Below are 12,414 nucleotides of genomic sequence, written 5' to 3'. Positions count from 1 at the left end.
ATTCTTGCAAGCTCACACTCTGAGGATGGTTTGATGAGCCATACTCTGCCTGAGAGTAGGAGCTGTTTACAGGGTTAGAGGGATTTGTCGCTCTAATTCCATATTCCATTTGCTTACTTTTCTCCACTTCCTGATCCTCTTTAAATATTGTCCAGAGAAGACTCATTGGGAACCATGGAGCATATTGCCTGGGACCTAGTCCAGAGTATGTCTCTTGGTACTTGCTGGAGGAGGCAAGCATCCCAGCCTGCAGGTTGAAGTGACAAAATCTGGCCTTTTGCCACTTGCTTTTACACTATATAAAGCACTGGTAGAGCCAGAGCAACTTCAGTCCTGATTGTGCCAATCTCTTGGGGTCTTGGTAAGATGAACCTTCAGAGTGCCTGCCTGGGGCTGCTTTGGCAGCTTGATTGAGTCCAGAACAACTGCATTAAATTTGCCTATGGTGGAGGATGACAGCCATGCATGTATTTTCACACAGTAAACCCAACACTTATGATTTCACCTTGATGTAAGTTGCCCAGCCTCTGGTGGATACTGGGACCTCTGGGCCAGTCATGTGGGTCTTGCCCATGAGTTCACATCTTGAGACTGACTGCCTAAAATGGGACCTACTGCACTTGATTTCAGATATGACCCTTCCTTTCAGACCAGCTGCTAGTAAATATGAGCCCAAAGGCTCTTAGCTCTTTCTTTGGACCACAGCTGAGTTCTCAGATTGTCATTCCAGTAACAGGAAATCCCTCCTGCTACCTCTTCTTTTCCTAGTTCCTCTGCTACCACCGCCCCTAGGGAAAAGTTCATGCTAGGCTGCCCAGTCAAATTCTGGGAGCAAACATTGAGAACTCTCAAGTGAAAAGCAAAGATTAGATGATTAATGCCTCTGGCAGCCTGATCCAAGGGCATGCACAATGGTGATTAATTTACAAACTCTGAGAGTCACTTAATACAATTATTTCTTCATGCATTTTCTCTCTCAGCTTAATAAGATGTTAATAACATTGGGGCAGGCATGCGTGTGGCATGGTTACAGAGCCAGGTACAGGGCTCTAAAGGAAAAGCAAAAGAAAAGCAGAGGAAGTGAACAAAAGACATTGAGGATTTCTAATATTTAGAGGTTACCAGTAAGGCTGACTTAAAATTTAGCTGATCTAGTTCTAAAAACCAGAGTTTATATTTAAAGAAACTGCCTAAGAATTATCTTAAAGTTCTCTTAGAATACTGATTATTTTAATGTCATGAATAAATTCTGGTGCTGGAGAATCTGCTCTGTCCTTTTAACTTCTCCCCTGTAATTTCATTTGGATATAACCTTTGCTTTCTAACCCAAATGCTGCAGTGCTGCCCCACAAACTGTTCCAGCTCATCAGCACCGAGTGGTTTGGTTCCCCTGGTTCTGCCAAATGTAACTTTGGATCTTGGTGATGAGGTCATTAAGAAGTATATTGGATAGCTGATTTAGTTTTCTATTGGCCAGTGTGTCTTGCCCTTCCAGAGCAGCAACATTGTTTCTCATGTATCTGCAGTCTGGCTGTGTGGTGCTAAAACGTTTTGGGACCATGGACAAGCAGAGTGGGTGGTGATCTGTGCCAAATGCTGGTTGTTGTAGATTACCGTGGTTCGTTGCTTACCATCTAGCGCTTGTGTGTCCTGTCTCTGATAATGCCTCACAGTCCAGAGGAATTTAAGGTTGTTGCTCGAGTATGAACATGTGGGAATGAGATGCCAGCCTCCTGTGTAGAGTTGGATTACTCAAATCTGTACCCATCCTTCAGGAATGTGTGTAATGCAAAGGTTAAAAAAGGTGACAATTTTTTGTATCGTAATGGCAAATAGAATTCTGTAGACCATATTATCCCCTTGTTGCAGATGGAGATATTAAACCAGACAGCAATCCAGCATGACCTATCCAGTTACGTTGTTGTGAAGCTTTCTTCCATTACTGGTGATTAATGCTCTAGAAAATTACAATGGAAGAGACTATTAAATGTTTTTGCTTAGTTCACAATGTACTTTGAGGTCTCAATACAGTTTTCATTGTCTTCATTTTCTAGGTGGGGAAACAGATGTCCAAAGAGAAGGTGATAGCCTGTGGGTCAGTCAAGAGGTCTGCAACGGAGCCGAGGCTTGGAGCATGTTTCTTTATGCACTAAGCCAGTTTCAGTCTTCAGACCACAGCTAAATGATGCAGGCAATTTTATTCAAGTGCACTCCATCACCCATAGGCTGCAGCTAGAATAGGATTATTATTTTTTGTATTCATCTGGCATCAGCATTTCAGAACCAGGGATGGTTTCCCCCTAAGGACTTGAAAGGAAAATCTCCATTATATTCCTCAAGAAGGCAAAGCAACAAGAAATGCTAATAGCCACAGCAGAGGATCTCTCCCCTGGGAATGCATGGAGAGGTCTGTAACCAGGTGCAAATATGTCTGCACTGAGCTGCCTCCACTGCAAAACTTACCAAGGAAATCTGTTTGGTGAAGACAGCCTTTGAGGAACCAGCTCCTCTGCCACCTCCACCTCATATATAACAATCCAGAAAACAAATTCTGTCTTCAATGTTTAAATCCACTTCTTAATTGCACCACTTTGCACCATGGTACTGAGCCAGGATCCCTGGCAGATGGAGTAAATCTTCAAGAAGATTTACTTCACACAGCTGGGGTCATCAGTCAGGTCACCTTTGTGGCCTCTTGAGACACAGCAAGCCATTTAAACGTCTTTCTTTTGGCTGGATCTTCCAGTTATCTCCTGGCAAGCTTTGCTGATAACCACACAGAGGTGATGTGCTGGTGGTGTCCCAAACCACATTGAACATCTCCTAGTTATTCATGGCACCTCCACTTCTAGCTCGGAGAAACAACAGAGCTTTGCCTTCCTGTGGCTTGTTTTAAACCAAAGGACTGGGAGTCAGAGCACTTGGGTTCTGTTTCCAGCTTAGATACTGCCTGCTGTGACCTTAAATGTGCCTATCTATAGGCACATTTTGGGCATCTATTTCCCCATGTGTAAGGCAGGAGATATATAGAAAGAAGCATTGCTATGCCATAGAGGTGTTAAGAAGCCTTGTTCATTAGTTGTTGCAAAGTGCCTTGAGCTGCCAAGCTAAGCAGAGGTAATGTGCTGTAGTTATAAACTCCCGCACAGCAAGTGGTGTTGCACATAAGCTGGATCATGTTGTCAGTTACGCGACAGCATTGGTTGATCCATGGTGCATAGGACCGTTCTCTATTTTATGTGCTCTGCTAGAAGCATTGCCTTCTGGAATTAGCTGCATTTGAGTGAGAGCAGCGGATGCAATCGGGACCCTGTTTTGACATTAAAAGAGTTTTCTTTGGGCTTTCAAGTCATCTTTTCTGAGCAGTCTCATCCCATAGGTGTGTGGGGCTTCTTACAAATGAGGCACAGTAGTCCATCAGCTGGTACAACCAGACCTTGGTGCTAAGCTGAGAATACTGTCTTCAGTCCTCTTGTCTTGCACAGCTCTCTCTGATCTCCACCTGAGCTTGTGCTTTCTCCTTAATCTGCCTCTCCTTCGACGTCTGTGCCTCCTCATTTGTGGGTTTGTTCCCTCTCAATCACTTGCCTGGCTGACCTCTGTGTTACAGCTTCCAGCTCTGCTTTACACCTGATATTCCCTGTTAAGGTAATTTTGTGCTGGAGAAAGATGTCACCTTTCTCTGAAGGTCCATGTGTATCACAGTGTCAGAACTGCAAACAATCCCAGTCCCTTTGCAAAAGGAGAGTCATGGTGATTCTGCTGTGTAGGATAATGCCATTCTAGGAGAAAACTTGTGTCTTCTAACTGCAGCTGGCAACCCATGAGCTGAAGTCATGGAAATGCTTGTCTTTGGTCCAGCAGAGAGAAAACAGGGGTATTACACAACCCAGCAATATCAGCAAGCTTGTGGGCTCCAGCCCCTCCTTTGAAGACCACTGGCTATCTGGTACAATCATGAACTCCCTTCTCTCGGCCATGAGAGCTGAAGAAGGATCCTTAGAAGCTGCTTTTCCACTCTTCTCTTTCCATTTCCCTGTGCTGGGGAATGAAAAATGCCCCCCCCATCCCACGCAGTTACCCTGTCTCAGCCCATCCGCCAGCATCTGCCCCATCATCTCCTCCGCACTCCTCCCTTCTCCTTCAGCTCCAGATGCCATTCCACCCCTGTGCTAGGCACTGCAGAGCAGTGGCTAATTTGGATTTGGATGCTAATTAGAAATGAGCAGATTGAATGGAAAGCACTTAGCCAGGGTTAATCAGCAGTTAAGTGGCCAGCCCAGCCAAGCTCCTGATGGCTGTGCAGAGCAAAAGAGAGGCATTTCCCCGCTGAATTTTTGGAAAACCCAGCTGCCCTGGTCTGTGAACCAAGCCCTTGGCTTGCCACACAGTGTCTAGCCTATGCTAGCAAAGACATTTTTGCTGACCACAGCAGAAGGCTGCCTCCTCTTTCCTCACTGCGTTGGTGGGATGCTGGAAAGAGACAGGCAAGAAGGTGGAACCCAAATCCCTGCCACAGGGATGGCAGGGGTGTACAGACTTTTGATATCTGTTTGGATGACCACTTGCAGCGTCTGAGATCCATGCTCATCCCATTCTCCACCCAGCTCGAGTTTTTACCCAGGGACCTCTCAAAACACAGAGCAGTTTTCATTCTGGGTCTTGGACCTCTTTTCTCTTTCTTTTCTGCCTGTTTCATCCATCCCTCTCCTATTGCATCAGCAGCGTAAAGCTGGTCTTTGGCCTTTGTTTTTGTGACTCAAGAACTACCTTTTTAACACAAAAGTCACAATCTTCAGCATTGTTATGTCCTATTCATTCCAGTCTCTGCAAGTCCATATTGGTTTATGTCTATGCACAAGATTTTTCACCTGTCTTACAATATTGCTGTAGGGTGTAACTGTCTTGTGGTAGTAATAAAAGCGAGCCCTATTGCACATGTGGCTGATCCTACATGAAAATCTTTTACCTACATGACTTATTTTGTTAGGGGAACCAGCATAAGCTCAAAATCAAATGTGCCTTTTAGCTGATATAAATTGGATGTACTCTAGCCAAATGACACATTTGTCACACTGAGCTGACCTCTTCTCCACAGCTGATTTTTTTTCATGTGTGTCATAGTTTAGTTAAATATATAGCCTAAAGGGGGGTCATCTGCTGGCGCTTTTTCCTCTCTCCTGGGGAAATTATTCTACTATCAAGTTTTTCTGATATAAAAGCCCTTGTAGCCCGTTTGCCTTCAGTGCTCTTTTTACCCTCCTCTACATTTGCCCCTTCAGATCTCTCAGCAGAAGCTCTCTTTCACTTTAGCTATATTGGCTTTATTCTATTTTGTCAGACCATCACATCCATCAGACTGCATTAACCCTTCCATAATAATACTAATCATGGATATATCATGGGTAGTGATAGGACAATGGGGAATATTTTTAAACTAAAAGAGTGGAGATTTAGATTTGATGTTAGGAGTTAATTCTTTCCTCAGAGAGTGGTGAGGCACTGGAACAGGCTGCCCAGAGATATTATGGGTGCCCCATCTATGGAAGTGTCCAAGGCAAGACTGGGTGGGGCCCTGAGCAACTTGATGTAGTGAATGGCAGCCCTGCCCATGGCGGGGGGTTTGGAACTGGATGATCTTTGAGGTCACTTCCAACTCAACCCATTCTGTGATTTCTGTGATACATTCCTTTTCAGCCTCCTCCTGAGGTCGAGGGCTGTCCATCTGCCCCCGGCTCAACACAGGGACGTAGCAGTGCTGCGAGCACCCAGGCAGCTTGGGGACGAGGTTTGAAAAGCAGCAGCTGACCAGCCCTTTTCCTTCCTTCCCCACAGATAACACCTGCCGCTTTGAGGACGAGAAGATCTGCGGCTTCATGCAGGACAAGATGGACAACTTTGACTGGACCCGGCAGAATGCCCTCACCCAGAACCCCAAGCGCACCGTCAACACCGGGCCCCCCACGGACATCAGCGGTACGCCGGAGGGTAGGCACACATCTGGGTTTCTTCCAGCTTGGCTGGGGGGTGAGATGCACGCCGTTGCTTGTCAGGAGTCTTGCGGCTCTGGGAGCTGGTGGAGGGCTGATCTGCTTTCCACACAGCACACTTCTCCTCCTCGCAGGGTGCAGGGAGCAGGCAGTTAATTTGCATGTTACTGATTGGCATTAAACACACAATTAAAACACCCACGACTTTGTTGAAGGGAATAGTGTGAGCATTAGTTCTTGTTACCAGCTAATTGCCTGCTGCCTAATGCCCTTGTACTGTTTGATGCTTGTTTTGAAGTTAAAAAAGGATAAACAAGTACGAGAACATCTCTAACACCTAGAAATGGCTCTGCTGGTTTTAGCCAGCTCTTTCCTCAAAGAAGGTCTCAGGGAGGCAAACAGATCTTCTTAGTGCCAAGCAGGAGGATGAGAGACAGGAGTCACCTCACCTCGTAGCTGGAGGAGACTGGTGTTATGTATTGCTCATGCTAGCTGTGAATGGAGCACATGCTCTTGTTTTAGCTGGATATTATTTCCACCTTTCTCTAACGAGGAAAGTAAATTTGTATGCAAGTACATATCTTTGAACTCCAAAAAAAATGGGAAATATCCAATGGCCAGCTAAGGAAATGGCTTTTCCCATTAGTTTTCAGTACACCGACCTGATTGAGCATTGAAAATTATGTCAACAAGTTAAATAGCTAATCTGTTCCTCCCTGGGCTGTTAACTACTACGTTAGTATTGTTCTCTTTAGACAACAATATTGTTTAGGCCAGATATACCGAATCCTCTCTCTCTCTGCTTGAGGGGGAGAAATTAGTTGGGAATGCTTTCTGCCTTCTCTTTCTGGTTTTCTCCTTACACCATGGAGTCAGTTCTGGGGTCCTTGTGCTGCAGCAGGAAGGCTCATTTTGCACACAGACAGATGTGTGTGTGTGCACGTTCAGGGATTCACCTGCTGCAGGCGCTCACAGCGCCGGTCTGCAGATGCCCATCTCTCCCGCTCTCCCCTAAATACTGTAAAGGCAGAAGAGGCACTGCAGACATCCTGCAAGTGTCTCTGGCCAGGATCACACTGGATGCAGAGCAGTTGGGAAGAGCAAGGCCATGTCTCCCAGAGGAGGAGTAGTTTCCCAGCCACTGGCTTCCCATTGCTTTCAAGAAGGGAGAAACAGTGCATGCTGCCTTTCCCCACCTTTCTCTCTTGTTCTGTAGGCTACTACATGTTCATTGAGGCGTCCCGGCCCCGGGTGACAGGAGACAAAGCCCGGCTCATCAGCCCCCTCTACAACATTACTGCCAAGTACTACTGTGTCTCCTTCTACTACCACATGTATGGGAAGCACATCGGTGAGTACCCTCCAGGGAAGGGTAACCCCAGCCTTAAGCAGGCTGTTGGGGAAGATCTCCAGCCTCTCACTCCACCACCTGTGCCTGCAACCAGCGATTCAGGAGGGCAGGAGTTCTACTCCAGTGTTCACAGCACCGGGGTGGGGTGTTGCTTTCAAATACTTGTCCCATAACACAGCCCAGCAGTGTCAGGGCTTTGAGACTGTTGCAGCCCGTCCTTGGGGCAGTACCTTGCAATCAGTCTGTCCAATGAAGAAGAGGTGGAGGTTAAGGGGTCTTGTGGGACCAGAGAACTCTGCAGTGGCTGTAGCTATTTTAGGGTGGGCAAGATGTGTGTTCCCCCAGCTGTACCAAGGGGCTGTCTGGTCTGCCCGACTCCCTTTTCTCTAACTGTAAGCCTGTGAATGCAGCGAGCACCCCAGAAATGCCTGGCACACTAATGAGTTTCCATATCCAGTCAAGGAGCAATTGCTAATTTGTCACCTCTTGATTATAATTTCATTAATTTGAATAATAGATGCACTCTTCCCACAGCACACTGGGTTATTAATCACCTGCTGGACTGGAGCCTGACTGAAAAATCAGGGCCCAGGCAGGAATGTGTCTGCCCTTCAATAAACGGGGTTAATTAACAGCTCTCTGCTCAGCACTGTAGATGTCACTGGGAGGAAATACACTCCTGAGTCTGGTCACCACATTTCTGTTCACTTGTGGCACAACTGAGAAGTTTAACTACAAAATCTGGGCAAGGCTGAAACCCTGACAACCATGGGTGCTGGGGGCTAGGGGCTGGTCTGTGGTTCACTGAGCAGGTCTCCGTCTGTGTCTTTCTTCTGAGGGGTCAGACTAGGTCAAAGGTGTTTGCACACACCTCTATTTCCCCTGCAGACAGGCTGCTCCATGCTGTAGTCAAGCTGGCAGGGGCAGGATGCTCAGGCAGAAGAGCACTGTCAATGTTGGCTCACACCAGGTTTTCCTGAACTTGCTGGTCCCGCTTAGCTGACCGAGTCCAGCTGTTAATGATGTCTGGCAAACTCGCATGTTCCTGCAGCTAGCCCTCATGGTAAGTCAGCTCTGCTGCCTAATTCCTGCATGTCCTGGAGGCTTGGAGAGGGGTCTCATTTTTTGTAATTTCAGTGAAGACTGGACCAGACTGGTGGGAGACTGGCAAGGAAAGATGTAGGGAGAGGAGGCCTCTTTTGCTTTCTTTGCTTTGAAAATACAACTGTGTGTCATATCCCAAGTTCATTCACAGGTAAAGTAAAAACCATCAACTTTTGCTTGCTTTTGGACAAGAGCTCTGTTTTACAGCTCTCATTGGGCAGTCTGTCTGGAAATGGGATGAACTGGACATACCAGGGAATCAATTCATTATGGGTTTTTTGCTTTTAGCATTTTAACTCTTTACTCATTTGCTCCACCACCAAATTACCCAGAGCAAAAGCTACAGTAACTCCCAAAATCTAAGAAAGCCACTAAGTGCCATTTTCTGTTTCTCAGCTTCAGATGCCTTTTACATCTGTTGATTTTTCTCTTCATACCTAATGTTGTGGCCCCTGCCTGCTCTCCATTTTGCTTTTGTTGCACAAAGGGGCTGATAAATTTGTGCAAGGTGGATAGACTCTAATGTCAAATGATTATTTCCAGTATGGGTGCTGCTGAGCTGAGAGGGAATAAATTATTTTAAAATTAGACTGACTAGATAGAGTCAGAGAATGAAAGAGAACTAAATGAGAAAATGTTCTTTTTCTCTTGTCCCAGAATACGTGAATATGTGCAATACGTGACTCGGTCTAGCAAACCCACTATGTATCTCTTGCAGATTGAAACTCGGTATCTTGTATCTGCTCAACACTGGAGTTTCTTTCAGTGCCGGTCACAATATTCTGTAACCATTTTGGCTTCTCTTCTACATATTGTGGCAGCAGGGTGAAACTGAGACCTCCACAGGAAAAATCAGAATGCCTAGTAATCGGAACTTGTCTGGTTTTCATAATTCCCACTGTGATAATTACTAACTCTTATGCTACTTGGTCTTCTTCCTTACTGCCACACTGGCAACACTCTGGTATAGCTCTCCTCATCTCTGCACGTGCACAAATAAACCCACGTTCGGGACATGCTTGTTTCACCACCTCGATCTAAATTTCTAATGCATGTTGATTACTCCCTGGCTGGTTTTGCTTGTATGGAAGTTGTGAAACCCTTCCAGAAAGCTGTACATTTTTTGGATGGTACCAGGCTTGATACCCCTAGTGGCTGAAGTCCTTTCAGAGTTTTTAGGGTAAAGCAAGTTTATTCAGCGTTTCTTCTTTAGCCATGGGTTAGAGGAGAGTGTAGGACTCAGTAGACCCTCTGTCAAATGAGGAGACAGACCCTGCCCTCCTACCCGTATCACATATCCAACATTATGAAGGTAAAGATGGGGTTGCTACAATCCTGAGCCATGCCTTGCTTCCCACATATCTGGCTATCCCTGATGCCTCCAGTCATGGCCCCAACCCCTGGCTCACCTAGTGCCAGCACAGTCCTACTGAGCCAGGTGCCAGCCCTGCTGAGCCAACCGTAGCACTTAGCAAGAGCGTATCAGATTGTTTCTCTTGGCAGACAGTGCCTGCAAGAGGGTATCTCCCAGCCCAAGCTTTTCCTAGCAACCCTAGCTCCATTTTGGAGCAAACCAAAGCTCTGTCACTACGGACAGAAGCCATATAAAATCCCGACATTTATTTATTTTTTTAATAACCCTTTTATTACCTTTTTTCCCCCCTCTACAGAACTTGAAAGCTAGTTTACTCTCACAATTTGACTATAAAATATCCATAGCCATCCAGGCAAATCTTCCCTGGGAGAGTTCCCAGACACTACTCGTTTATAATAGATATGACGAAAGAGAGAAACAGAATACAAATGGACTGGTTGTAGCCATGGCATAAAATATTCAGCGACTAGCAGAGCAGGACGATGTTGAATATCTCTCAGCTGATGAGAACGCAGGATGAAGGGGAGCCCCCTGAAGGCAATTCCCGTTCTTCTGAAGTTATTTGGTCATCGGTTTTTCTTCCTCTGGCCCCCTCTGGAGCAAGCATTCACATTGCCCTATGATCCTGCCTGCCTAAACACAAAAATCAGAGGGAGGGGAAGGAAAGAAGTCTCAGACATTCAGGAACATTGTACCTGGTGCAGATGCATCAAATGAGGAATTGCTTGCTTTCCTCAGGGGAGGAAACTAGCCATGGCAGGCAGCAACCGTCTGCCAAGTTCAAAAAACCTTTTTGTCAGGTTGGGTGGGAGAGTCAGCATCACAGCTGGAAGCAAATCCTCAAGTCCTTGCTTCAGCCATCAGACTCCTCTTCCTCCCTTTCCAGGGGCTGCCAAACAAGAGGAGTTTGAAGCTTTGGTCTGGTCCCAGCATTTTGACATCACTGGCATAACTGAAACCTGGTGAGATAAGTCCTGTGACAGGATTGCCCTGTTGGATTGTTGTTACAGGCTCTTCAGGAGGGATAGACAGAGCAGAAGAGGTGCAGGGATGGCACTGTGTGTAATAGAAGGATTAGAACGTATGGAGCTCACAGTTGGCAATGGCACAATTGAGAGCCTCTGGATAAGAATCAAGGGGCAAACAAATAATGTGGGTGTCATTGTGGGGGTCTGCTATAGATCTCCCAGCCAGAACGATGATGACAACGAATTATTCTTTGAGGAACTAAGAGACACTTCCAGATCAACTGCCCTTGTTCTTATGGGGGACATCAATTTGCCAGAAATTAACTGGGAGCACCACACAGCTGGTACAGCCCAGACCAGAAGATTCCTAAAATATCTGGATGACAATTTTATGGAACAGGTCCTAAAGAAGCCAACTTGGAAAACTACCCTCTTTGATCTGCTGCTTATCAACAGAGTGAATCTTGTGAGCAAAGTGGAGATTAGTGGCTGTCTGCCACAGTGACCAGAAAAAGACTGAATTTAAGATCTCTGTTGACAGGAGAAGTGCCAGCAAAACCTAAAGTCTGGATGTGAGGAGAGCAGACTTCAGGCTTCTCAGGGAATTAGTAAGTAAGGTCATCTGGGAAAACATTTTTGCAGGTGCTGGGGTCCAGCAGTGATGGTCACTTTTCCAACATCACCTCCTAAGGGCACAGGAGCAGGCAATGCCCAAATGTCAGAAGTCAAGCAGACAAGGCAGAAGGTCGGCTTGACTGAAAAGGAATCTTCTCTTGGAAATAAGGCAAAGAAGGAAGGTGTATGCCCAGAGGAAGCAAGGTCAAGTGACATGGGAAGAATTCAGAGACGTTGCTTACAGCTGTACGAAGAAAATTTGTGCGACCAAAGCTCAACAGGAGTTGAAGCTGATGAGAAATGGGGGGACAATAAAAAAGAGATTTTTCAAATACATTAATGGCAATAGGCAGGATAGAAATACCATCAGCCTGTTACAGGATGAGGATGGTCACCTCACAAACAGGGACAGAGACAAGGCAGAGGTGTTCTTTGTCTCTGTCTTCAATGCAGCTGACGGGCCAAGGGGGTCTTGGTGCCCTGAGCTGTTGGACCATGACTGCGAAAATGATCAACTCCCAGTCGACCCTGAAATTGTGTAGAATCTGCTGCTCCAGCTGGATCCCTACAAATCTATAGGGCCTGATGGGATTCATCCCAGAATCCTCAAAGAGCTGCCTGATGTCATCACACAACCTCTCTTGATGACTTTTGAATGGTCTTGGGATTCCAGAGAGATCCCAGCTGACTGGAAGCTAGCAAATGTTGTCCCAATTTTCAAGAAGGGCAGGAAGGAGGACCCTGGAAACTACAGACCTGTCAGTCTCACTTCAGTGCCTGGTAAAAACTAATGGAGAAGATTGTTCAGGGAAGTATTTAAAAACACCTGAAAGACAACGCTGTCACTGGTCGCAGCCAGCACAGCTTCCTGAGAGGAAAGACTTGCTTATCAAAACTGATTTCCTTTCATAACAACATAACTCACCTAGGTGATAAAGGGAAGCCAGTTCATTTTTGGATCTTTTTGGATTTCAGTAAAGCTTTTGATACTGTCTCTCACAGGATCCTTCT

At 46.1% G+C, this 12,414-nt stretch overlaps 1 protein-coding gene across 1 annotated transcript in view; it reads left to right on the top strand.

The window, feature by feature from the left end:
* The window catches only part of MDGA1 (MAM domain containing glycosylphosphatidylinositol anchor 1), a 152,312-nt gene that overhangs the window by 116,042 nt on the left and 23,856 nt on the right, over nucleotides 1–12,414 (top strand). The window contains exons 13-14 of the mRNA XM_051783443.1: nucleotides 5,836–5,988; nucleotides 7,207–7,341. Coding sequence (XP_051639403.1) covers nucleotides 5,836–5,988; nucleotides 7,207–7,341 — 288 coding nt within the window. The remainder of the gene's footprint in view (nucleotides 1–5,835; nucleotides 5,989–7,206; nucleotides 7,342–12,414) is intronic.

This window comes from Manacus candei, unplaced genomic scaffold, assembly GCF_025592945.1.
Source record: "Manacus candei isolate 608988 ecotype Guabito, Panama unplaced genomic scaffold, ASM2559294v1 h1tg000017l, whole genome shotgun sequence".
NCBI classification, from domain to species: Eukaryota; Metazoa; Chordata; class Aves; order Passeriformes; family Pipridae; genus Manacus; species Manacus candei.
The sequence above is the reverse complement of the archived record's forward strand: the minus strand, read 5'-3'. Positions and strand labels throughout refer to the sequence as shown.